The 25,153-nt window shown below is 46.7% G+C and overlaps 2 protein-coding genes across 11 annotated transcripts in view; one reads left to right on the plus strand and one right to left on the minus strand.

Annotated features, from left to right (window-relative positions):
- The window catches only part of RDH16 (retinol dehydrogenase 16), a 30,069-nt gene extending 6,570 nt beyond the window's left edge, over positions 1–23,499 (minus strand). The window contains exons 1-4 of one of the 7 annotated variants that reach the window (XM_077111094.1): positions 23,344–23,499; positions 19,430–19,821; positions 2,793–2,922; positions 301–615 (exon numbers count right to left, since the gene is read on the minus strand). In XM_077111094.1, coding sequence (XP_076967209.1) covers positions 301–615; positions 2,793–2,922; positions 19,430–19,483 — 499 coding nt within the window. In that variant the 5' untranslated portion in view covers positions 19,484–19,821; positions 23,344–23,499. The other 6 variants (XM_077111095.1, XM_077111098.1, XM_077111097.1 and 3 more) reach the window with 6 other exon arrangements.
- On the plus strand, positions 2,734–24,130 carry ACKR5 (atypical chemokine receptor 5). 4 transcript variants are annotated; one of them, XM_077111092.1, is made up of 3 exons: positions 2,735–2,895; positions 21,806–22,049; positions 22,635–24,130. In XM_077111092.1, the coding sequence occupies exon 3, from the start codon at positions 22,650–22,652 to the stop codon at positions 23,865–23,867; it is 1,218 nt and encodes a 405-aa protein (XP_076967207.1). In that variant the 5' UTR covers positions 2,735–2,895; positions 21,806–22,049; positions 22,635–22,649; the 3' UTR covers positions 23,868–24,130. The 4 variants fall into 4 exon arrangements, with proteins under 4 accessions (XP_076967206.1, XP_076967207.1, XP_076967208.1 ...); XM_077111093.1 differs by having other exon boundaries at positions 21,851–22,049; XM_077111090.1 differs by having other exon boundaries at positions 21,876–22,049.
- The last annotated feature ends 1,023 nt before the right edge of the window (positions 24,131–25,153 follow it).

Here is a 25,153-nt window from a genome sequence, read left to right on the forward strand (position 1 = left end):
TAGCACCTGTGGCTCCAGAACTTCTGGTTTAGAGAGCAGCAGTGAAAGGGAGAGAGGATAGACACGAATTCTGGAAGGGCAAATTCTTATCAGTGCCGACTCTCACCATAGTCATAATTCTGAGGTGCACAGATTAGAAAAGAGAAGGAACTCAAGCTGGCTGGAGAGTGAGAGAAAGATGGCTGGTATTAGTTAAAGGCTTGAAAAACAAATCTTAGAAGTCTTCCCAGGTAGCAGCAAAGAGGGCTCCTCTTTCATGGAGAAAAAAGAAACAAACAACTATAAGGAGCAACATGGTACCTGCGTCCCCCACACGTTCCTTCACCCACTGGGTGGCTTCAGCAATGCTCTCTGTCTTGGTGACATCCAGGATCACCGTCTCCACCCTGTCTGACGTCTGGATCCTCAGCTGCTCAGCCCCCTTCTCCGTCAGACATCCAGCCAGCACCCTCAGGCCTCGCAGGTCCAGCTGTCTGGCCAGCAGGTTGCCGAAGCCCGAGTCACAGCCCGTGATGAAGACGTACTTGTCTCGGAGGTGGCTCACCACCTGCCTCTCCCGAAACCAGCGCAGAAGGTAGAACAGGCCCACGAGGGCTGCCAGACAGAGCCACATTTCTTTGCAGGGGACAGACATAAAAAGGCTGGGATCAGAAAAAGATCTGGCCTCCTCAATCTGGAAGGTGGTGCAGGCAGACTGGTCTCCACCCTCTTTGGCCTGGAGTCCTCAATATAACCCCTACGCCTGATCAAAGTCTTCCTGAAACTATACATGCTGGGCCCCACCTGCTGCCCTTTGAACTACTTTTGGAAAATCTGATAGGAGCCCTTGAAAATTATAAACCGAGCCCAGAAGGAACACACACACACACACACACACACACACACACACACGAGCTACTGTGACATAGATTTCAAGGTTCAGAACCATCTCGATCATCAATACCCCCTGGGACCCTGTCTTCCTGACCATAGGATGTTCTTACTGGGAAGCTACCGTACGTTCAACACAATGTAGATTTCAATCCCTCTCTGAGCCTAGGATCACTCATCTGCTTAGCACACAAAGCAGATGTGTGCTATTATTACTCCTTAGAAACTAAGTTACTGTGAGTCTTTCTGGGTTTAGAAGACGACAGACATGTAAATAAAGCGCCAGGTTCCTCCAGGCATAGTACTCATGGACAGAAAGGAGTACGGGACCACAAAGGGTTTCTATCACAGAAGGAAAGAAAATTGTAGCTGGGGACACATAGCAGTGAGCTTTCTCAGAGTTGTCAGGAGGATTGAATGGAATGACTTGTGCAGAGCAGGTTAGTTTTTACTCTTTCACCTTATCAGATTATCCTTTCCATAGACAGGCGTCAGGTCAGGTTTCCCTTTGCCCTCCTGTCTTGAGGCTGTGTCCTGAACAGCCACACATCCAGAATCTGGTCCACTGAGATACTGCAAATCCAAAGCAGAAATCATCCCAGCTGTATTTTCTAAACAATGCCACCAAGGACAACAGGGATGGCAAGTCCAAAGCCTCACCTAACCAGAGTGGGTTCTAAACTGTAACGGCCGGGAAGGTCTTAGTTTGGTTGGGGTCAAGGTGCTGATGGAGAGGAGGAGGGAGACTCCCCCTCACGAGCCTAAGAAGAGAACTAAAGCCACTGGACCACTTAACTGCACATGAAGGGACCTACAGCATGAGGCCCAGGACAGGTGCTACCACCTTTCAACAGGGACGCGCGGCATAGAGGGCCCGGGAGCAAGAGCACCTGGGAAGGGGCAAAAGGAGCCAGGATTTCCTAGGCCAGCGTGTCTCTGCACTGTCCCCATTGGTCTCAGCTCTGACAGGCACATAAGGGAAGACAAGGGAGCAGACTGGGAGGGAGAACGGGCGGTTCAAATGCCCTCCCTGTAATACCCCAAAGTACAGGCTGACCAGCCATGGGGCACTAATTCCAGCCTCTGCCTGAAGGTACAAACGTCATCCTCAGGTAGCAGGCCACTGGTCCTGGAAGAGTTTGTCTCTCAGGTGGGTGGCAGGGGAATCAGGATGGGGGATGTTCCTGCAGAACCCAGCATCTCCCTGCTTCCTGGGGGACAGCCAGTACCCTCCTACCTGGAATACAGAGAGAGACGGTGGAGGAAAACTGCAGAAGAGGTAAAAGAGGAGCCCTGGAAATTCCGAACCTGCTAAGGGGAAATACTAAGGGCAGGCTCAGGTGTCCTTTACTCAGAATGAGTTGGATTTTTTTTCTCTCAGAAACCACAATTTCCTTAAGTCCAAAAAAGTCCAAGGGGACCATCCAGCAAACATATCCTATACCGCCGCACCTGCTATTTCACTCTTGTTAATGTTGAAAGCAATATAACTCCTTGCTGGGTGCGGTAATCTTAGAGTCCATTCCACAATCTGCAAAATTCCAAGAAGTTCCGACACGGGAAAGGAGGTCAGGGCTGGAGGCGAGGCTCTAGGAGCAGAAGGGTAGATTGGGAGCCCAGGGAGACTCACTGACTTGGGATCCACTCGATCCAGAAAACGAGAATCCCTCAGAGAAGCTCCCGGGATGGAGACTCCAGGCCCGCCAGTCCCTTTATGGGGACTCTGGACAGGGTTTCCGACACAAAAACCTCCACCTGCGTCCTGGAGAGGGACGGCCTAGCCTGGCGCCAGTACTACGCTCCTGAGCGGGGTGCGCGCTGCAGGGGAGGTGCCGCCCCCTGGCGGTGAGACAGCGCGCCGCAGAGGCTCGGCGGGCAGCCTGCAGGGACGGTCTCCAGGGGGAGCCTGGGCTCAGCCTTACCGGGACCAGCGTCAGCGCCTGTTCTATCTCCAACTTGTTCGATCTGCTGAAGACACTGAGGTGTGCGAACGTCACTGGGTGCTTGAACACACCGGAAATGAGGGTGAGTTGGGGAAACCTGTTCCCAGCCCTGTAACGGAGAAATTAAGAATTAACAAGTGATTATGATGACTGAATCATTATATAGTTAGCTTCTTTTTTTTTACATGTTGTAGAATGGCCAAAAGTTAATACCTGAAATTACTGAAACTCGACTAGCCTCACTCTTGTTTATACCTACTATTGTCATGGTCATTCTAGCTTGGTCTCAGCCCTGTTTATACTTCGGATTGTAATGGTAACTCCACCTTCCCTTGTTTGAATCATAAAATCAGACTGAGAGAGACAGACTTGGGGGCCAATAGGCTATCTGAGTGCCTGCTTTGCAGTAACAATAAGCTCTTTCTCTCTTTAAAACCCCGGTGTCATGGATTGGCTGTTATGTGCATCAGGCAGAGAACCCCACATTTGTTGGGTATCAGCCCCATTTGGCTTGCACCCCACCCTTCCTCCCTCCCCCCACCCCGCCACACAGTAATTCTTCTGTGAGGGCAGAAAATGAAGAATACACATCATGTCCTGCAGGAGTGTAGATCCCGTTGGTTGAAGTCTGCCTCTGTACTCTTCAGAAAGGGACAGGACACCAAGAGGAAGGAGTGAGGGCAGCTTCATCCTGGCCCCAGCTGTGGACTCAGGGGTCTGGATTCCATCCATACTCAGAACTGCTGCCCTGGCCTTGTCCCCTCCCAGAGGGAAGAGGCCAGGAAGAAGGAGGAAGGGGGTCCTGCCGAAGGGCTAGGGTGTGCTTGGGGATGGTTTACTTTGCTTTTCAAGTCATTGTTGTTCCCTCGTGGCAAGTTCAGCACCTTTGTATCCGGCCCTGGTTTTGGCCTAATGTCCAGCCCCTGTGCTGCCCTGACCCCCAGATGGAGTCCAGCACCAAAAATCAGAGTTCGTATCCTTCTGGAAGTGGTGGCAAGAATGGGGACAAAAATCAGCCCAAAGTAACCTGGGGGAGGGGTACTTCAAACCTCCCCAACATGCATCCCTGAGGTTATATAACGAACCCACAGTATTTGTTTGTTTTCTGGTGTCTGCGTGCATATTTTGTGAAAAGGATATACAAACAAAAAAAAAGCTAGCAGTTTCAGGTTATATTTGAAGCCCTTGCTTTACTCTTGAGAAGGGAACATGGATTGATGTTTCCTAGAGCGTCGATGGACTCAGAGCCCCTTGAGTCAGGGTCTGGTCAGTTTGCACTTTTAGTATTCATGTGTCTGCCCACAAGGCTCTCTGTTGTTTTAGAATGAATGGCACTGCAACAATGACCTTACTTCGTTTTCACAAGGAATTCTGTAATTTTCAAGGTGACATCTGGACCTTCATTTCCTAATCTTTTACAAATAGGGAGGAACACAAAGATGACAGGGAGGTACCACTCAACTCCAATTAGTAAGCAGCTCAGGGATCTATCAAAATCCATTCTCTGTTGAGTCCATACTTAGAACATCATCAAATTAGGAAGACAGAGAGGCATGGCCTCAGGAAGCCCTGGGTGACTGAAGGAAATATTCTTGTCCCCAGAACCCAGTAAGTAGCAGAAAATTAAAGCATGGGCATCCAGAAGAGACTCTCATACTAGGCTCTGTGAAGTGCGGCAAGAGGATGATGGGCTGGGGAACCTGAGAGATGGCAGAGGAGGGAGGTGTGGTGACTACAAAGTCATAGACAACCCTAGAAGGTGGGAGGGAGGCTTGAATGTCCCAGGGAAGAGCCTTTTTCTTGAAAGAACCTTAGTGACATCTCTTTGTTTTCCACATTTGTATCTAATAGTGTGACCGTGATCTACCCGGGAATTCATGAAAGGGTTTCATAACCTGAGCTCATTCTTCAAATTCCTCCCCAGATCATCCCACTCATCCTTTGAGCTCCCATAGGCACCTGGTCTTCTCCTTCACCACATCCACCCTCCCCAAAAGCCACAGCTGAAATCACTGGGCATGGATGAACTTTTTAACTCTTATTGAGAGGCAAAAACGCTCTAAGGAAATCTGCCGTTTCATGACCAAACAAAAATTGGTTTCGATGTCCACAATTAGATTCCCTTTTGCGGACTCCCTCTCCCAGCCAGTAACTGCTGAGTGAGCACCCGAGTTCTGTATGTTCTGGCTGGTGGGGTCCCCTCACCTCCACACTCACCCACCCTCCAATGTTGATCGATAACTTCAGAGAAGGGCACGAGCTTCTCAAGTTTCCCTCCCAGGCCATTTGCCTCTGTGAGGGGCTGTAGAGAGGCCACAGCCAAAACATACTTTAAGGAGAACAGGAGGCTGAGGGGTATGGGCTGGGTCCACTACCAGTGGCTAATACCTATCTCAAAAGTGTGGATTCCTCAGCGTGGCAGGAGGACCTGCACCCCTTAAGGCCTTCAGTGGCCACCAAAGTCACCAGGACACCATGGTGTGCTATTGGGCCTCCATTCCTCAGCTGCTAAACTCGCTTCTTTCCTCCTAAAACCTCAAAACTCCTGACACGTATCCCTGATGAAGCTTGAGGAAGCAATCAAAAGCAGTGAGCTAGGTGCCTTGTCACTTGAGTGTCCCCCCATCCACCCAATTTCCTTTTTGATCCCTCATACAGGACCCCAATCTCCTCACCTTGCACCCCAGCCTTGACTTCACTGAGTGCTGAAGCCCAAGGTGAGTTAGAGGAACTTGGTGCATTCTCCATGCAGCCCTTAACAAAGCAGAGTCAGCTTCTATTTCTCTTCTTGTTATTAAAAAATTTTCAGGTACCCAAGATGTGTCCCCACACATCCTGATCCATCTTGTCAAGGGGGATTCCCAGAAATATTGTACCTTCTGTCCCTGCTTAGTAACAATTGTGGCCCTTGGTCCCCGACAGGCAGGTCTTGTCTTGGGAAAATCTTAAAGCTAAAAACAGCTGCTGGAAAATTAAAGGGCTGAACAGAAATTTCAACAGTGACCCAAAATTGAGGAATCAGAGGAGGGATTTGGGGCCCACTCAGGTGGAAAGGCCATGAAAATGGGCTAGCTGCCAGTTGAAGCCTAATAAAGGTTATGCCCTAAGAGAAAAGGACATCCTGAAAAGAACAGTCCTAACAAAAGATATGCCTACTTTCTACTGAATTAAGGTCATCTGCCAGAATTTCATCAGCATGCCAGAGAACAATAACACTCCCTGAAGAAAGATAACCCCCCACAGTGGTTCATAAACAATAGCTGGTATTCAATCAAAAATTACTGGGCATGCCAAAAAAAACTGCTTAAATGGCTTCATGTTCTAGTTTGCTAGCTGCCAGAATGCAATGTACCAGGAACAGAATGGCTTTTATAAAGGGGAATTTAATAAGTTTACAGTTGGAAGGCTGAGAAAATGTCCCAATTAAAACAAGTCTATAGAAATATTCAATCAAAAGTATCCATCCAGGGAATGATACCTTGGTTCAAGAAGGCCGATGAAGTTCAGGGTTTCTCTCTCAAGTGAGAAGGCACATGGAGAACACAGTCAGGGCTTCTCTCTCAGCTGGAAGGGCACATGGTGAACACGGCGTCATCTGCTAGCGTTCTCTCCTGGCTTCCAGTTTCATGAAGCTCCCCGGGAAGCGTTTTCCTTCTTCATCTCCAAAGATTGCTGGCTCGTAGACTCTGCTTTGTGGTGCTGTAGCATTCCCTGCTCTCTCTGAATCTCTTTTTCTCCAAAATATTTCCTCTTTTATAGGACTCCAGAAACTTATCAAAGACCCACCCAAATGGGTAGAGACATGTCATCACCTAATCCAGTTTAACAATCACTCCTGATTAAATCATATCATCCAGGGAGATGATCTAATTACAGATTCAAGCATGCAGTATTGAATAGGGATTATTCTAACTTTGCAACATGGGATTTTGATTAAAACATGGCTTTTCTAGGGGACATACATCCTTTCAAACCAGCACACTTCAGATTAAAAAGATAGAAAAATAAAAAGGGGTAAAAATTGTTTAAAAGAGTTAAGTGACAGTTGGAGCAATCACCAGTTATCTCTGCAATTATCAAGGATGGAGATGTAGAACTTCGCCAGAGAGCTAGACTCTATGTTTTTTTAAAAAGAGTTAAGTAAAAAGTCTAGAACTGAACAATATTTAAATTGTGAATAAAATAGTTACTTTTGGCTAAGTAGAAAATACCCTAGTGGAAGCACACTGAGAATTAAATGCTGTACACATATGGGCCATGGAAAAATTTTTCCCATATACCTGAAGTTCCAGAGGGAGGGAACCAAAAAAAATTTAAACAGAATCAACATCTGAAGATAAGACTTCTGAGAATTTTTCAAAACTGCCAAGACATTAGTAGTCAGATATTCAAGAAGTTCTAAACACCTCAAGCAAGCACGCCTAGGCACATCATAGTAAAACTACCCTGAACCAAAGGCATTGGGAAATTTTAATAATTTTAGCCTTTATAAGCTCACCTTGAAAACCTCTAGGTACTGCTCTCTGAATCCTCCTTCTTGGGAGTTTCTGAGGCAGTCGCCGGCTGGCTAATAAATAATTGGCTTGCAGTGTGGAGGGCCAGGAGCAATTAATCAGGCCCAAGCAGGGAGAGTCCCCACACCATTGGGGCGGAATGTCCCCGAGAGTTAAACAATAACCAATGCTAAGAAACTGTGGGAATGGGATAGGTTTTGGCAACGGCTAACAGCATTCTTCTGCTTCCATGAACCGCTTGCTTGCTAGCAACTGCAAAAAACCACAGCATGATGTTAGCCTTTATAAGCACACCTGGGAAACCTCTGGGGGCTGCTCTCTGAATCCTCTTTCTTGGAGGTTTCTGAGGCAGTTGCTGGCCGGCTAATAAAGACTCCAAATTGGCTTGCAGTTTTGAATTGTGTGGTCTCTCTTTCGGTGCGCCCCACAACAGGGAAGAAGTTACAAGAGAGGGAGATTTTTATAAGGGTAAAAGAGTCAATTTAACAAGAATAGATAATATTAATAGATACTAAAAATACAGCCAGATAGCAATAAATTCAAAATATATCAACCAAAGGACAGAACCAAACGGAGAAATACACATATCCACAATGAAGTTGAACATTTTGAAATGTCTCAATCAGTAACAGATAGAACAAGCAAACAAAAAATCAGTTTGAAGATCTAAATAAACAACATGTTTTGGGGTGTGTGTGTATGTGTGTGTGTGTGTGTGTATGTGTATGTGTGTGTGTGTGTGTGTGTATGTGTATGTGTGTGTGTGTGTGTGTGTGTGTGTGTGTGTGTAGGTGAGAGCGTGGCCGCCGCGGAGCACAAGCAGCACCAGCAGGCATGTGGCCCCTCCCATGTCTCCGCACCAGCACCATGTCTGGCTGGTCAGTATAACGTGTAGACATCAGGTCTGAACACTGCAACCCGGCAGGCTTGACAAGTTTGGGTTAAGGGCTAAGGGAAGTGGGTAAGCTCTCCATCTTCAGTTGTCTTTTAGTGTGTACATGTACCATCTCCCCTAGGAGAAAGTGGGCTCCCACCTACTCGTGTCTTAATCATCTCTATGATGCCCACTCCATCCTCCCCTCCACTCTCAGCATTTATTTCTCAGCTTGAAATAAATGGCCTCTGGAATCCAGAAACAGAGAGAATGGAGCACAAGTGGAGACAACTAAGGGCTTTGAAGCAGAGGCTCTAATACTGTGATTAAATGAACCCCTAGAAATGGCTCCCCAGAAGGACAGAAGCAGGAGAACCCAGGGAGGGACCTTTGTCCCAATCCAATACCTGAGAGAGTCTGGAGAGGCCTCTGTGTCACTCTTAGAGATGCAGTAGCCCCCACTGCCAAGTGACAGCCAGCCATGACACTGGAGACGTGGATCACATGACTCCTCGCCTTCCTCACGCAGGGCAGCAGGCCCCACGTCACCACCACCGCCCCCAACAGGTTCACATAGAGCCTTTTCACAAAGTCCTGTTTGGTCAGCCACTAGCTGGGTGCCCTGGCCATGGAGATGCCAGCATTATTCACCAGGCCCTAGAGCTGAAAATAGTAGAAAGAGACACAATGAGGGCTTGTCCTTTCTGTGCACAGTCATGGTTCAAATGCTCATTCCAATTGAGTTCCTGTGTACTGAGCAGTAACCATTATGCTACGTGCTATTAGGAGGGGTAGAAGTTGATGAAATCAAGGTGCACTGGCCGAGTGTCTCGAGGTGGGCATTGATTTGGAGCTCCTGGAGGGCACAGAAGTTCCCTCCTCATCTTTCCAGCCCCCAGGCCTGGCACCCAGCAGGCCATTGTCCACGTTTGTATTAAGTGTGGATGGATTTTGAGTAAAAAAGGTAAATTCAAGAAATATATATTGAGGGAATAAGGGAGCGAGGAGGAAGAGAAAGAAGATAAGGAGATGGAGGGAGAGGAAGAGATGGTAGAGCCAGAGAAGAAAGCAAGAGAAGAGAAAGAGATGTGAAAAAATAAGAAGAATGGAAATAATTCCAATAATTACCAGCCTGCTCTGGTTGGGAAAGACAGACTTAAAATCATAGAGTTTGGGGAAACTTGGAGAGAGGCCTGCATTTCACAGCAGGAGAGCTGCCCTTCAAACAACCTGCATCAGTTCAGAAGCAATATTATTTTGCCTCACCCTCTATGATGGGGAATTGAGGGCTGGATCCTTAGGTTTTGGAGGGAAAGTAAGGCCCCCGCACCCCACACACCCTACGTTTCAGATCCCACCCTCTCTTCCCATAGATGGTCAACCCCATACTCGCCTAGATGGCTGCCATCGCCCCAGCCCCCTCCGTCCCCAGCCCACCCAGCTTTCAGAGAACTTCCCTGAAAGATATGCAGAAAAAAATAATCACAACCCCATCAACTCGAGCTAGTCAGATTTCTGAACTGTGGACCTCGGGACAGCAAGAGCAGAGCTTGGGCTGAGTTAGGAGGGAGGAGGGAGCATGAGCTGGGAGGAGTCTCACACGGAGAGGAGGCCTGGAGAAATGAGTCTCTCTCCTGCTCAGAAACCTTCCCTGGCCAAGGTCTTTGTCCCAGTTATTTTACTTTACTTTAGAAAAGTCCCTGAGAATGTGACCCAACCCCTATACAAGATGTTTATTAAGATATTATGTATGCAAGGAAAGAACTTCAACACACACCAGTAAGAGTCTGATGCAATCAATATACTGATATCATTAGATTGGGATATAGAAGACATTGGATATTATGTTCTAGAAAAATTTTTATGATAAAACTGTTGAGAATTTTAACTAAAGAATAGGATATGAAACTATATATATATACATAAAATAATACAAAACACACCAAACCTAAACAGTAATTATCACTTATCTCTGGATGGGAGGGCTATGGTCAGACCAAGTTTGTATATTTATACCTTTTGTATTTTCCACTGTGCTTGTTTGAAACTGTTGTATACCCCAGAAAAGCCATGTTATTTACTCCTCATTCAATATTATTGGGTGGGATCTTTTTTATCTTGTTTCCATGGAAATGTAACCCACCCAGTTGTGAGTGGGACCTTTTGACCAGATGGTTTCCATGGAGATGTGTCATCACCCATTCACGGTGGAGTTGCTTACTAGAGTCCGTTAAGAGGGAAACATTTTGGAAAAAGTTTCAGAGCCCACACAGCCAGAGACCTCAGGAGATGAAGAAGAAAACACCCCCAGGAAAGCCTTGTGAAATGAGAAGGTAGGAGAGAAAGCTAGCAGACGTCGCCGTGTGCCTTCCCAACTGACAGAAGTACTCCAGTCCCATAGGCCTTTCTTGAGCCAAGGTCTCTTTGAACGTTTTTATAACCTTAGAATGGTAAACTTGCAACTTAATAAATTCCATCTTTAAAAGCCGTTCTGTTTCTGGTATATTGCATTCTGGCTGCTTTAACAAACTAAAACATCCATCATGCATATGTTTTAATTATTCAAGAAAGGGAATAAGTAACCTGTTCTTTTATCCCCTAAAAAGAGACAGGCAGGGAAATGCAGTAAAAAGAATAGGGCCCCTTACTAATTACTTCACCAGAAGCAAGTACCTTAGCGTTGCATACCTCAGTGGCCTCATCTGTAACAGCTGGAAGCTTACACAGAAAAAGATGATTATTAAAAAATGTGAACCTGAGCCCAGCTTCTGTCGGCCCCACCGCAAGCTCCCCAATGCCAGCCCTCAAAGCCAAGCTCAGTGCCACCCTCCTTCACAAAATTTGTCCCGAATAAGCACTGGGCTCATCTAAACCTGGAGGTCATGTCAAGCACACCAGAACTTTGATCTTTAAAGGGAGAGAAGGAGATAAAAATGATTTATGGAAGGACGAATTCCCATCAGTGCAAACACTCAGCAAAACTACAGTGTTCAGAGGTCAGGGGGTTGGGGAGAGAAGAGAATCACGTGGAATTACATGGAAGGCTCAGAGGGATATTGAGAGGGGCCAATGACCTAAGATTTCTACTCTCGCTAGGGTAAGAAGATAAGGAAAATCAAGCCCTGGAAGATCACAGTAAGTTGGGAATCTTCCCAGGCAGCACAAGAGAGGGCTTCCCTTCGCAGACAGAGAAGAAACAGAAACAACCAGGTGCCAGGTGGTACCCGCGTCCCTCACACGCTCCTTCACCCACTGGGTGGCTGCAGCAATGCTCTCTGCTTGGTGACATCCAGAATCTCTGTCTCACCCCTCAGCTGCTCGGCCCCCTTCTCCATCAGACACGCAGCCAGCACCCTCAGGCCTCGCAGGTCCAGCTGTCTGGCCAGCAGGTTGCCGAAGCCCGAGTCACAGCCCATGATGAAGCCGTACTTGTCTTGGATGTGACTCACCATCATGGGTTCCATCATCTTGCTTTGCACACAAAATGCTGCTCCTCAGAAAACCAATTTACTGTCAACTTGTCTAGGTTTAGAAGGAGCAAGTGAAATAGTGTAAAGGAGTAGGTCCCCTCCTGATACAGACTTCTGTGGGGCAGAAGGCAGTACCAGGTGGCAAAGAGGGGGCCTGACCACGGAGGGAAAGAAAGGGGAGAGACAGGAAATGATGGCTGGACACATGCAGTAATGACCTTTTTCAGAGCTGCTGGAAGGTGCGAATGGAATGCAGAGCAGGTGGAGGGGCTTGACCCTTTCACCTCCTATAAATGCCCTTTTACCAGTCCTAGTGGCCAATCATGTTGCCCTCTGCCTCTCCGGAGGCCCTCCCCTGACCAGACTTATGTCCAGAATCTGCCCCTGAGGTATGGAGACTTGGAAAGTAGAAATCGTCTTCTCAGCTTCATTTCCTAAGTGTTGTCACCAAGACTCAGTTCGACAAGGGTAGCACAGACGGGGGGGGGGGGGGGGGGGGCCTAAATCTCACTCAAGCACTGAGGGCTCTAAAACCTAATTATTGGAAAGGCTCAGACGGAGTGCATGGGGGAGCTGCCTCCTGAGGGGGATAAAGGAAGAACTAGCGACTGGATCCTAGAGAAACTGTCCATGGAGGACGAGGGTGGGGATAACTACCACCATTTCACCACAGTGGGGTGGGGTGAAGAGGGGCGTGGAGGTAGGGGAGTGGGGCAGGGACAGGAGAACCCAGGGGTTCAAAGGCCGGGCGACATCCGCTATCCATATTTATCACAGTCTGTCCCTTAATAAGAGAAGAAGAGGGAACGAGCTGGGAGAGGGGACCGGAGAGCCCGAGTGGAGTCGCGCGCCCTCTGGTGGTCACTGCGCGTCACTGCGGTGTCGGCTGGACGTCCCCCCGGGATCCGCTGCAATGTGGAGCCTCTGCCCATTCCCGCAGTGGCCAATCTCTCCAGTATCAGGGAGCCCCCGGTAGCCCCCGACATGGGTCATCTAGAGCAATTCTGGAGACCGGGAAGGGACAAGATGACGGGTAAATTGTACAAACCTGTTCCTAGCCTCCCAGACTTAGCACCTTGCTAAGCCCACGGCCTCTAGAACTAAAGAGGGCACAGCCTTCTCTGCTCCTCAGAGATGATCAGAATTGCAAACGGAAGAAGCGAAGTGAAACCCAGTGGACTCTGAGGAACAAGGCCTGGAGAGCTGAGGGGCTGGGAGACAACGCTGGGCTTCTGTGTCAGTGTTCTCCTGCCCTCCCTGCAAGACAGCTGGCTCCAGACGCAGCCTCAGGTCCAGCCCGGCAGCAACTGGCTTGTATCCCTCAGGAGGTCCTAGTAGAAACCAGAGGCCTGACCAGTCCACAGTTCTCTAACATTCTGGAGAGGACTCCTGGAGGTGGGCCCAAACCTCTTTCTCCCAGGGACTACAAAATGGCTCAACAATCATTGCTTTTTTTGTTTGTTTTTAATTAGAGAAGTTGTGAGTTTCCAGAACAACCATGCATAAAATAAAGGATTCCCACATACTACCCTACGACCCACACCTTCCAAAGTTGTGGAACATTTGTTACAGTTGACGATAGCACACTTTTATAATTGCACCATTAAAGTTGATGGTTTAATTTAGGGCGCCCTGTTTGTGTAGTTTGGTTCCATGTAGTTTTTTTTTTTTTTTTTTTTTTAGAGAGAAGGAAGGAAGGATAGAAGGAAGGAAGGAAGGAAGAAGGGAAACATTTTTAAACATTTTCTTGTTTTATTGTATTCTGTTTCTCCGTTTTTGTTACATGGGCTGGGGCCGGGAATCGAACCGAGGTCCTCCGGCATAGCAGGCAAGCACTTTGCCCGCTGAGCCACCGCGGCCCGCCCGGTTCCATGTAGTTTTAAAAACATTTTATTCTGTTACCATATATACAATCTAACACGTCCCCTTTTAATTATATCCAAATGTATATTTCACTGCTGTTAATTGCTTTCACAATGCCGTTGGAACTATCATTACCATCCATTACCAAAATATTTCCTTCATTCCAAATAGGAACCCTGTACATTTTAAGTCATAATTTTCCATTCCCTTGTTCCACCCCATCTGCTGGTAGCCTATATTCTAGATTTTGACTCTATGAGTTTGCTTATTCAAATAGTTTCAAATCAGTTAGATTATACACTATCTGTCCTTTTGTGTCTAGCTTATAACAATCATTGTCTTCTATGCAAAGAAGAATAATGAATAAAGTAATCAGTAGCAGAGAGAGTTTAAATAGAGGCGAGAGGCTACTTTTGAGGTTGCTCTTATGCAGTCTTCAGTTACACTTGCTACCGATCATAACCTGCCAACCCCCAACCAGGACCGTTTCAGCCAATCCTAAAGAACACCTAGGGCAATATATAAGACTCTACAAGGGTTCCAGGCACTAGAGTAACTTGCCAGAAACCTACAACGTCCAGATGGGTCCCTGTTCCAGATAAGTCCTGAAACCTAGCCCAGCCTCTCCAGAACATCAGATAGTTCCATCTTCCTACCCCATATTAGTGACAGACCCTTCCAATATAAAAAAAATTAGTATCGCTAATAGCCCAAACACCCCTAAAGAGAGGGCTGGAAAGATCAAAGCGGATGGTGGAATTATACAGAGAAGACAAGATTTAACAAATGAATATGAATGCTGAATCATTAAATTGATATCTCTTTTAGTCTCCAGTATTTTAGAGCAGCTAGAAGTAAAAACCTAAAATTGTGAAATTGTAACCTATATCAAACTCTGAAATATGTTCTACAACTAATTATGGTGCTGGGCTTTGAAATTTATAGCTTTTTTGTATATATGTTATTTTTCACAAAAAAAAAAAAGAAGGGAAAAAGTCGATTGTGATGATAAAAAAAATAAGCCTTCTAGCCTCCTATATTCTGGATTAGCTAGTAAGAAAAATATGAGAGGATCATATGGTAGCCCATGGCAAACTCTGGGATCTGTCCTGTAACTACTTGTTGAAGAGTGCTTTGAAAACTATTGCTTTTTTATTTCTTTGTTTCACATATATGTCATACTACACAATAAAAAAAAAAGTTAAAAAAAAAAAAAAAGAAGAAGAATTATGGAAATCTAGAAGCTCCAGTTTGTGTCTTGAGTGGGCTGAACACTAGAACACTGCTGGACTCAGAGTTCCTTAAGGGCGGGGACTGGGTCTTGCCATTTTTTAACTTTCAACACCCAGCAATTCAGAGCATCTAACAGTGATGAAAGAATGATGAGGGAGGTGGTAGATGACACTGAAATATCAGACTTCACTTTGCACTTTCACCGAATTTCTTTCATTGTCTGATGACACTCCCTGACATCCTGGCATTTCCATTTCCCCCTGTTTATAATGGAGGAGAGCCAAGATGACTTCCTAGAGGACTCCCAATGCCAATTTTCGGGAAGTCTAGGAATCCACATGTTCATCAAAATGGTGAAACCTCAGAAAATCAGGGCCCCAGGAAGCACTGGGGAACTCAAGGGAAATTTCTGTCTAATGCACAGTAGACATTCAACGAAAGTTAGCAAAAACAGAATAAATCTGGAATCAGCGATGGACTGTTATCACATCTACAGAGGAGCCTACTGAGGGGCTGGGGGTCAGGAGATGGGGCAATGTGAGGGAGGGACAGAAGCTAGGGGAGGGAAGAAGGAAGAGCTGAGGCCTGGTGGGAGGTTGCTGGGTGGTGTCAGTTTCCCTGGGGGAAATGGTATCTGAGGCCCTTCCAGCCTCTTATCAGCCTTTCTAAGCTTCCTTTTCCTTAGACTACTGTTGCAACTCCTAGTCTCTTGGGAAATCATAGACAGGAAACAGTTATCCTTCATCTCGTGGAAGGATGGGTGGGGGGTGGGGAGATGTAAAGGGCAAAGACAATTCACCTTCCCCTTCTTACATCCCTCCCGGAATCATCACACTCATCCTAGAATTCCCAGGGCCGAATCACCTTCACAGAAAGTGGATGCCCTACCCCGCTTCTTTATCCTAGCCTTGTCCTTTAGTCCCTCTTCCAGGGTATTTTAAAAAAAAAAGTTTTATTTACATACAATTCATCCAAAGTGTACAATCAGTACTCTTGGTATACTCACAGAGTTACGCATTCATCCCCACAATCGATTTGAGAACATTTTCATTGTTCCAAAAAGGAAAAAGAATTATACCCCTTAATCCCCACTCCTATTATTAACACTAGCATTGGTATGCTACCTTTGTTACAACTGATGAAAGAATATTACAGTGTTACTATTAACTATAGTCCATAGTTTGCATGAGTTGTACTTTTCCCATTTACCACCTGTGGTAGTTAGGTTCAGGTGTCAACTTGGCCAGGTGAAGATGCCTAGTTCTGTTGCTGTGGACATGAGCCAATGGCATGTGAAGCTCATCTATTGCTGATTACATCTGCAGTCGGCTAGGAGGCATGCCTGCTGCAATGAATGATGTTTGATTTAATAGGCTGGTGCTTAAATGAGAGAGCTCAATGTAGCACAGCAAAAGCAGGTCAGTATACCTCTTCTCAGCACTCGCAGCTCAGCCCAGGCCTTTGGAGATACTGAAAGGAATCACCCAGAGGCAAGTTGTTGGAAACCAGAGGCCTGGAGAGAAGGCCAGCAGAGATTGCCCTGTGCCTTCCCGTGTAAGAAAAGAACCTCAGCTGAAAGTTAGCTGCCTTTCCTCTGAAGAACTATACATTAACTAAATAAATCCCCTTTTATTAAAAACCAATCCATCTCTGGTGTGTTGCATTCCGGCAGCTAGCAAACTAGAAAAGTACCCTATTATTAACATCTTGTAATAATGATGTATATTTGTTCTACTTCATGAAAGAACATTCTTATATTTGTACTATTAACCACAGTTATCATCCACAACAGGCTTCGCTTGTTATACAGTCCCATGCTTTATCCTCTAGCTTTCTTTCTAGTGACATATATGACCCTAAACTTCCCCTTTCGGCCACCAGCACATGCACACTCATATTTCAGCACTGTTAATTGCACTCACAATAATGTGTTACCATCACCTCTATCCATTTTCAAAACTTTACAATCAACCTTATTAAAGATTCTGAACAAATTAAGCATCAGCTCCCTATTATCTACCCTCATTCTATCTTCTGGCAAGCTACATTCTAAATTTTAACTCCATGAGTTTGCTCATTATAAGAAGTTCATAGAAGTTCATATTAGTGAGACTATACAATATTTGTCCTTTGTGTTTGGCCGATTTCATTTAGCATTATTTCCTCAAGTTTTGTCCATGTTGTCACATACATCAAGACTTCATTCCTTTGTACAGCTGCATAATATTCCATCATTTGTATTTACCACATTTAGTTTATTCATTCAGCAGTTGATGGACACTTAAGTTGTTTCCATCTTTCGGCAATTATGAATGCTACTATGCACATCGGTGCGCAAATGTCCCAGCTTTCAGTTCTTCTGAGTATATATTTAGTGGAGAGATTGCTGGGTCAATTCTATGCTTAGCCTCCTGAGGAACTCCAAACTGTCTTCCAAAGTGATTACACCATTCTACATTCCCACCAGCAGTGAAGAAGTGCTCCAACTTCTCCACGTCCTTTCCAACACTTGTAGTTTTCTGTTCTTCTGATAGAGGCCATTCTAGTCGGTATGAAAAGATATTTTACAGACGTGATTTGCACTTCCCTGATAGCTAGTGATGTTGAGCATACTTTTTAGCCATTTCTATAGCCTCTTTGGAAAAATGTCTGTTCAAGTCTTTTGCCCATTTTTAAACTGGGTTGTTTGTCCTTTTAGTATTGAGTTATAGCATTTCTTTATATATTCTGGTCATTAGATCTGTACGAGATATGTGGTTTTCAAATATTTTCTCCCATTGAGTAGGCTGCCTTTTCACTTTCTTGACAAAGTCTTTTGAAGCACAAAGATATTTCATTTTGAGGAGGTCCCATTTAACTATTTTTTTCTTTTGTCACTTGTGCTTTGGGTGTAAATCATACTTAAACTTTTGGATGTCACAGACTCTTTGGGGGGATCTAAGGAGGGCTCTAAGCCCCCATAAAAATGTATATAACACAACAGACAAAGCTTTGCATATACTTTCAGGGAATGTATAGACCACCTAAAGCTATTAGATGCAGGGAATCCAGGTTAAGAATCCTTAAAATGCAGGTTTATCAAACTATTAGCAGCGTGACCTGGGGAAGTTATTTAACCTCTCTGTGCCTCAGCTTCTTCCACTTTGATAGTGCCCACCTCTTTAAGGCATTATGAAGATTAAGTAAGGAAATACATGTAAAGCACCTTACAACCAACCACATCTGTGAAATGTGAGTGTTTCAATAAACGCTGTTACTATTATTACATCACTTCGTGGTGATTTATAGTGGCATTTGGGAATGTTCTTGCCCTTCTGTGTAAGAAACACAGCCCCAGACAACTTTATAAAAGAGGAAGCTGGTGTTCATGCAATTCAGAAAAAAAAAAAAAGAAAAACTGGCTGCTGGTGGTGGAAATAGAGAGAGGTATCCCAAGACCAATTCCACAACAGCAGATCTCTTCTTCCTTGTCCCTAGAAATAGGGAAAGGGCACACTTATGACAAGCATTTTATAGATTATCTCATGTATCCCATAAAATAACCCTGTGAGGGAGGCGTTAATATCTTCACTTAACATGTAAAGAAACTGTGGCTCAGGGAAAGGTTAGGTGACTTGCCCAAAGTCACACAGCAACTGAGCAGTGGGACAGTGGTTAAAGCTAGGTCTGATACCCAATCTGGCATTACTCCAGTGTGTCTTGGTGTAGAGTGAGTGTGGTAGTTTGAAGCTGTTATGTACTCCAGAAGTTGTCATGTTCTTTTACTCCATTCCTGTGAGTGCAGACCTACTGTGGGTGGGAACTTTGGATTTTCTTCATGGCCTAAGAACTTTAAATTGTAAGTTGATAAATCTCCATGGTAACAGCCAACCCATTTTTGGCATATTGTATTTTGTCAGCTTCAACAAACCGAATCAGTGAGTGAGAAGGGAAGAACTGAGCAGAGAGAGCCAAGAACAGGGGAGCTGGGCCACCTGTTTCTTTGGGGAGAGGGGGGGCCTATGGAGACCCTTCTCTGGTGCCACCAGGCAGACAAGTCTGTGTCTGGCATGGGGAAGACTTAACAGAAAGGTAGAGCAACCCCTCAGCTGGACCTGGCTTCTGGGAGCTCAGGCCGGGGGATGGACATGCAGTCTCTGCCGAACTTGTCAGCCTCAGCCTCTCCCCACCCACCTGCCTCCACCATAGCAGGTAGAGTTCTTGGCCATGCAGCCAGGCAAGTAGGGGAATTCCTGGGGCAAACTGCCTCACCCTTTCCTCCAGGGTCCAGGCACAAGTCCTTTGCCCTCTCCTGTCTGCCTTTATCTGTACCTCTCAATACCTCCTCCCTGGTACCTTCCTTCCTTTCTGATTGTGGATCACAATGTCTTGTCTACATTTTTCTTAAAAAAAAAAAAAAAAGGGAGGTGGGGGGAGAAAGAGTAAATTTCCAGGAATTGTTTTAATGCTGTGGCTCCTGCTGCTTGAAGCAAAGCTGTTTGCCCCTCCTCCTGCCTGGGTTGGCAAGGAGCCTAGCCTCCTGTCCCTCCCTCTTTCCCTTCCTCTTCATCTCTCTCTTTCCAGCTGCCCATACCACTCCCTGCCATCCACCCAACCCCTCACCCCGCCAAAAAAACAAACAAACAAAAAAACCCACAGGAAAACTGCAGAGCTATCACTTACTTTTTCCTGAGGAAGCAACTTTCTCTCTGTGTCTCTGCCAGAAGGAACAACCATCACTTCCACATGTTGCAGCTATGCATCAGGAGATGTGAGTAGGTAGAGGTGAAGCTGGAGGGGATGGGGTGAAATCTCCACCAAGAAGGGAAAGGTCCTGTGGTGGAGGATTCGGAAACCCAGAAGACATGAGCCACTAAAATGCAGCCAAAAAAAATTTTTTCAATGCAGCCCAAAGAGGAATGAAAACAGCCAAAAGTCAGAAAATGAGATCCGTATGGAGAGACCCGAGACCATAAATAAAGTCTTCCTTGGATGGTGCCTGACCTGGCTGAGACTTCCTTGTACATGGGTCAAAGGCATAGAGAGGGCAGCAAAAATTCTCAGAAGTCTTCTTACTGAAAAAAAAAAGATATCCTTAGGATAGAAACTGAGATTCCACATAGAGTTGAACTTTCTGAAAAAGAACAAAGTAAACCGCATCCCACATCATGGCACAACATGGCAGGTTTCTTGAGCTAAGAGTGGTCTGCTACGTGAGAAGAGAGTTTAAGAAAACCAAAAAATTTAAAATATCTCTTCCACTCCTTGGCAGCATGGGAGATGACTCCCAGGGATGAGTCCAGCCCTGGCACCATGGGGTCAACAATTCTATCCTGACTAAAAGAGGGAAGAGAAGTGTAACTCATGAAGTATCAGTGGCTGGGAGAGCTCAAATAGAGTCAAGAGGCTACTCTGCAGGTCACTCTTATGCAAGTTTCAGTTAGACCTTGCTACCTATCATAACTTGCCAAACCCCACCCAGGACCATTCCAGCCAATCCTAAAGAACATCTAGGGCAATACATAAGATTTCACAAGGGTTCCATGCATTAGAATAACTTTTCAGAAACCTACAACCTCCAGATAGGTCTCTGGTCCAGATAAATCCTGAAAGCTAGCCCAGCGTCTCCAGAACATCAGATGGTTCCGTCTTCCTACCCTATATTAGTGACAGACCCTTCCAATATGAAAAAATTAGTATCGCCATAGCCCAAACACCCCTAAAGAAAGGGCTGGAAAGATCAAAGGGGATGGTGGAATTATACAGAGAAGACAGGATTTAACAAATGAATATGAATGCTGAATCATTAAATTAATATCTCTTTTAGTCTCCAGTATCTTAGGGCAGCTAGAAGCAAAAACCTAAAATTGTGGAATTGTAACCCATGCCAAACTCTGAAATCTGTTCTGCAACTACTTGTTGTGCTGTACTCTGAAATTTATTGCTTTTTTGTATGTATGTTATTTTTTACAAAAGAAAGTTGATTATGATAATAAAAAAAATTTATTCCTTCTAGCCTCTTATATTCTGGAGCAGCCAGAAGGAAAAATCTAAAATGATTTTTAGATGTGTCCTGTAACTACTTATTGAAGAGTGCTTTGAAAACTATTGCTTTTTTCTTTCTTTCCTTTGCATATATGTCATATTATATGATTTTAAAAGTTTAAAAAAAAAATCTCTTCCAGACAACACACACTTGACCTTGTATCTCACAAAATATGGGCCCAGCTCCAGGCAGCTCTGACAAAAGTATGGCTCATGTGAAACAGCAGCCTCTCTGGGCCACAGAGGGGATAAGTAGCCCATCCTCCTTCCTCTGAGAAGCACAAAGCTCTGCTTGTGCTTGAACACAAGATGTTCACAACGACACAAGTCAGTGAGTGGGCTCAGAGTCAGGGAGTGACCCCCTGAGGCCCCCGGTGACACTCTCACTGGCTTGGTGCCACACTGCATGAGAAGTATGGAGCAGTAAGGGATGGGGTGGGGGGAGGGTAGGATGCTGTTCTCCTCCCCCTCCCCCTCCACAAGCCTCCCTGAAGGTTGATGCAGCAGGCTTCCCCACCCCTATATTCAGCCTTTTCTCCCTCTCCAGATTCTTACCCCAGATCCCAAAACAAAGGCAGGGATGGAATCCCGGCCAAGGGCTGGGCAGAATGGCAGTGGGGGTGGGGGTGAGGGAGGGGCACAAACCAGCAGCAGAAGGGTCAGTCATTAAAAGCTCAACTGATTTTTAGGTTTATTTCAGCCCCCTGCCCAATTCAGTTTTGCTTTAGTAGGAATCAAGACAGACACAGAGGTGTGGGAGTCCAAGCAGAGGCAGAGAGAAGAAAATACACACATCTTGGTAAAGCATTAATCACAGGCTGTGTGCCCTGTGTTAAGCACCTCACCTTGAGGGCTCATTTAATTCTCAGAACCCCTATGAGCAGGTACCCTTGTGGTCCCCATTTAGTAGAGGGAAGAAGGGAGGCTTAAAGAGATAAATGCACATAGCTGATGAGGGAAGAGTCTGGGTTTTAATGCTTGCAAGCCTGACTCCTCCCCACCTCTGGCACATAGGGTCTTTGCTGTGACTTCCCCTCTAACTGGATTGGGGAAATGCAGGAAAAAACACGGCCCTCTCCCACAGAGCCTCAGCCCTGAAGTAGTGATAGCTACTTCCCGCCTGAGAAGGGTGACCCTGAAGCCAGCAGCAAAGCCAGCCCCACCGCCACAGCCCCTCCAGCATTCCGCAGCAAATCCACAGCCTCAACCCGCTGGCCCTCCAGGACCCCAGGCCCAGGTTTTCCCAATAGAAATTCAGGTGAGTGTCGCCCTCTCCCAGGGAAGAAGGGAATCAGGGCTTTGAGACAACCTGCTTTCCCACATAATCTACGGGTTTTCCCAAAGCTGGATTAGAAGTGTGTGTGTGTATGTGTGTGTGTGTGTGTGTGCATTTGCTCCTACCACAGCACAAATGGCAAGAAAGACAGAAGGAGTTGGAGGTTGCAGGATTAGAAGTGTGTGTGTGTGTGTGTGTGTGTGTGTGTGTGTGTGTGCATTTGCTCCTACCACAGCACAAATGGCAAGAAAGCCAGAAGGAATTGGAGGTTGCAGACTACTTGGGGCTGGAGGTGGGTCGGACCCGCTGGGGCTGGGAAGAAATCCTTTTGGGCACAAACTCCCAGCATTGAAGACCTTCAGTAAAGCCATCTCTGCTCTTGAGTTGAACCTGGAGAGCAAGTTGTAAATTATTTAGTCATCGTTTGAATGCTAAAGGTTCTTCTCTTGCGTTTTCGGATCTAGAATCTTTCCCCAGAAACCCCAGGCCTTGTGTCCTGCTACCCCGGGGGCACAAGTCTGCTTCCAAGATCTCCTTTCTCTCCCACTCCTCCCTTCTTCCCAACAGGTGTTTGCTGTCCTGATGTCAGTCAAACCTAGCTCAGGGCCCAGCCCCCCGGAGAGTTTCACCAACATCACTGCCAGTGACTTTGGGGAGATCCACAACTGGACGGAACTGCTGTACTTCTTCAACCACACTTTGTTCGAGTGCCACGTGGAGCTCAGCGAGAACACCAAGCGCGTGGTGCTCTTTGTCCTCTACCTGGCCATATTTGTGGTTGGGCTGGTGGAGAACCTCCTGGTGATATATGTCAACTGGCGCTGCCCAGGCCGGTCGGGGCTGCTGAACCTCTACATCCTCAACATGGCCATAGCAGACCTGGGCATTGTCCTGTCTCTGCCCGTGTGGATGCTGGAGGTCACGCTGGACTACATCTGGCTCTGGGGCAGCTTCTCCTGCCGCTTCACTCACTACGTGTACTTCATCAACATGTACAGCAGCATCTTCTTCCTGGTGTGCCTCAGCGTCGACCGCTACGTCACCCTCACCAATGCCTTTCCCTCCTGGCAGCGCCACCAGCCCCGAGCGCGGCGGGCCGTGTGCGCAGGGGTCTGGATCCTCTCAGCCATCATCCCTCTGCCCGAGGTGGTCCACATCCAGCTGGTGGACAGCGCTGAGCCTATGTGCCTATTCATGGCACCCTTCGAAACGTACAGCACATGGGCCCTGGCAGTGAGCCTGTCCATTACCGTCTTGGGCTTCCTGCTCCCCTTACCTCTCATCACAGTATTCAACATATTGACGGCCTGCAGGCTCCGGCAGGCAGGGCAGCCCGAGGGCCGGCGCCACTGCCTGCTGGTGTGTGCCTACATAGCCATCTTTGTCTTCTGCTGGCTGCCCTACCACGTGACCCTGCTGCTGCTCACGCTGCACGGAACCCATGTCACCCTCCACTGCTACATGACCCACCTGCTCTATTTCTTCTATGACATCATCGACTGCTTCTCCATGCTACACTGCGTTGCCAACCCCATCTTTTACAATTTTCTCAGCCCAAGCTTCAAGAGCCGGCTCCTGAGTGCTGTGGTCCATTATCTTCCCAAGGACCAGGCTAGAGCCAGGCGGCATGCTGCCTCCTCCTCCTCCTCTACCCAGCATTCCATCGTCATCACCAAGGACGGCATTCTGCCCACTGCAGCGCACCCCCACCCCCACCCAAGCCTGAGCATCCGGGCACCCTCCCTGCCTCCAAATACCTCACCTGTCTCCACTCCTCAATCTCCTATTCAGCTGAAGTAAGATTCCAGTTTCCTTGGTGAAATGAAAAAGCTGGAGGTATAGATAAGAGATTTTTTGGAGGCGGTGGAGGGGAGGTCCGCACACCCATGGTCAGTTTTGAGTGTATGTTAAAATACCAAGGTGGGGAGAGGGAGCAGGGGTGGGGAAGGATGGAGAATGACTCTTTGGTATTGTACTGTTTGTCTCAATCCATGTGTCTGAGTGAAAAAAAAAAAAGAGTGAAATAAATAATAGACAACCACGACTCTGGGTCTCTGAAAAATCTGCACTTCCAGCTGGGATTGGGAATGGAGTGAAGGCTAAAGAGATGCTCAGCAGAGGAAACCAGACACATTCATTTCATAAATCACCCTGGCCGGAAAGAGGGAGCTCTGCTGGAATCTCATGAACTTTCCTTTTGCGTTGTTGTGCTTGTTGACTTCCCAGCACACTATGCAGATTATGGGGACAAGAGGGCAGAGGCCAAGGAACCAGGAGGCTCCAGCAGGACATTCCCTAGCTGTGCATCCTCAGTGCTGTGATAAGTGTGTGTGTGGGGGGGCGGGCAATGGGGGTGGGCAAATCTGAGGTCAGAGGCAGGCGCCCTGCAGCTGCATCATTGGCAGGATGGCCCCAGCCTTCCAGGAAATAGGGCTCTGTTTCCTTGCCGATACCCAGCCCTCGTCCATCCTGCTGCCCCTCCCCCAGAAGCAGAGGAGCTGTCCCAGAGCACTCAGGTCAACACTCTTCATACCTGACCCACCTCCCAGCTCTGGATCTAGGACTTTGCCAGACTTCTGGGAAGAGAGGGTGTCAAAAATCCCCCATCTCTCCCTGTCCCTCCAGATCATAGAAAAATATCCAGAAGGCATCCATTCTGGAATCAGGCCCTGGGACAACCAGCAGCAGGCACCAACAGCCTCTGTCCCCTGCACAGGATAGGGAAGGCCAAAGTGGAAATTCAGGAATTCTGCTGCAAGGCAGCATTCTGACATTCTTCTAAGTCAGTTCTAACCCTTATACTTGTTTCTGTCTGGCCAAGTGTTTTCAGAATCTTTCTGTCTAGAAAAGAAACCCTCTTGTTAACAAGTAGGTCTTCTGGAGAGGGCTCACTTATCAGTTTGGGAAACTATGACCATGACAAACTCTGATTTAAGCAAAAGCCTAAGAACAGGTCCTAGTTTCTGCCTTCCAGTTCCAAGCCTTTGGCCTCTTAAACCTGCAGTGGAGTGAAGGCATTGTGACTGATATCCTCTTTTCTGGCTCCTCCATCCTGCTCAAGTGGTCTGGAATGTTTCATTTGGAAT

Source organism: Tamandua tetradactyla, chromosome 7, assembly GCF_023851605.1.
Source record: "Tamandua tetradactyla isolate mTamTet1 chromosome 7, mTamTet1.pri, whole genome shotgun sequence".
Lineage (NCBI taxonomy): Eukaryota > Metazoa > Chordata > Mammalia > Pilosa > Myrmecophagidae > Tamandua > Tamandua tetradactyla.

Coding starts and splice junctions, on each gene's coding strand:
- ACKR5 (XM_077111090.1), top strand. Junction 22,050..22,634: donor TTTTCCCAATAGAAATTCAG/GTGAGTGTCGCC, acceptor TCTTCCCAACAG/GTGTTTGCTGTCCTGATGTC.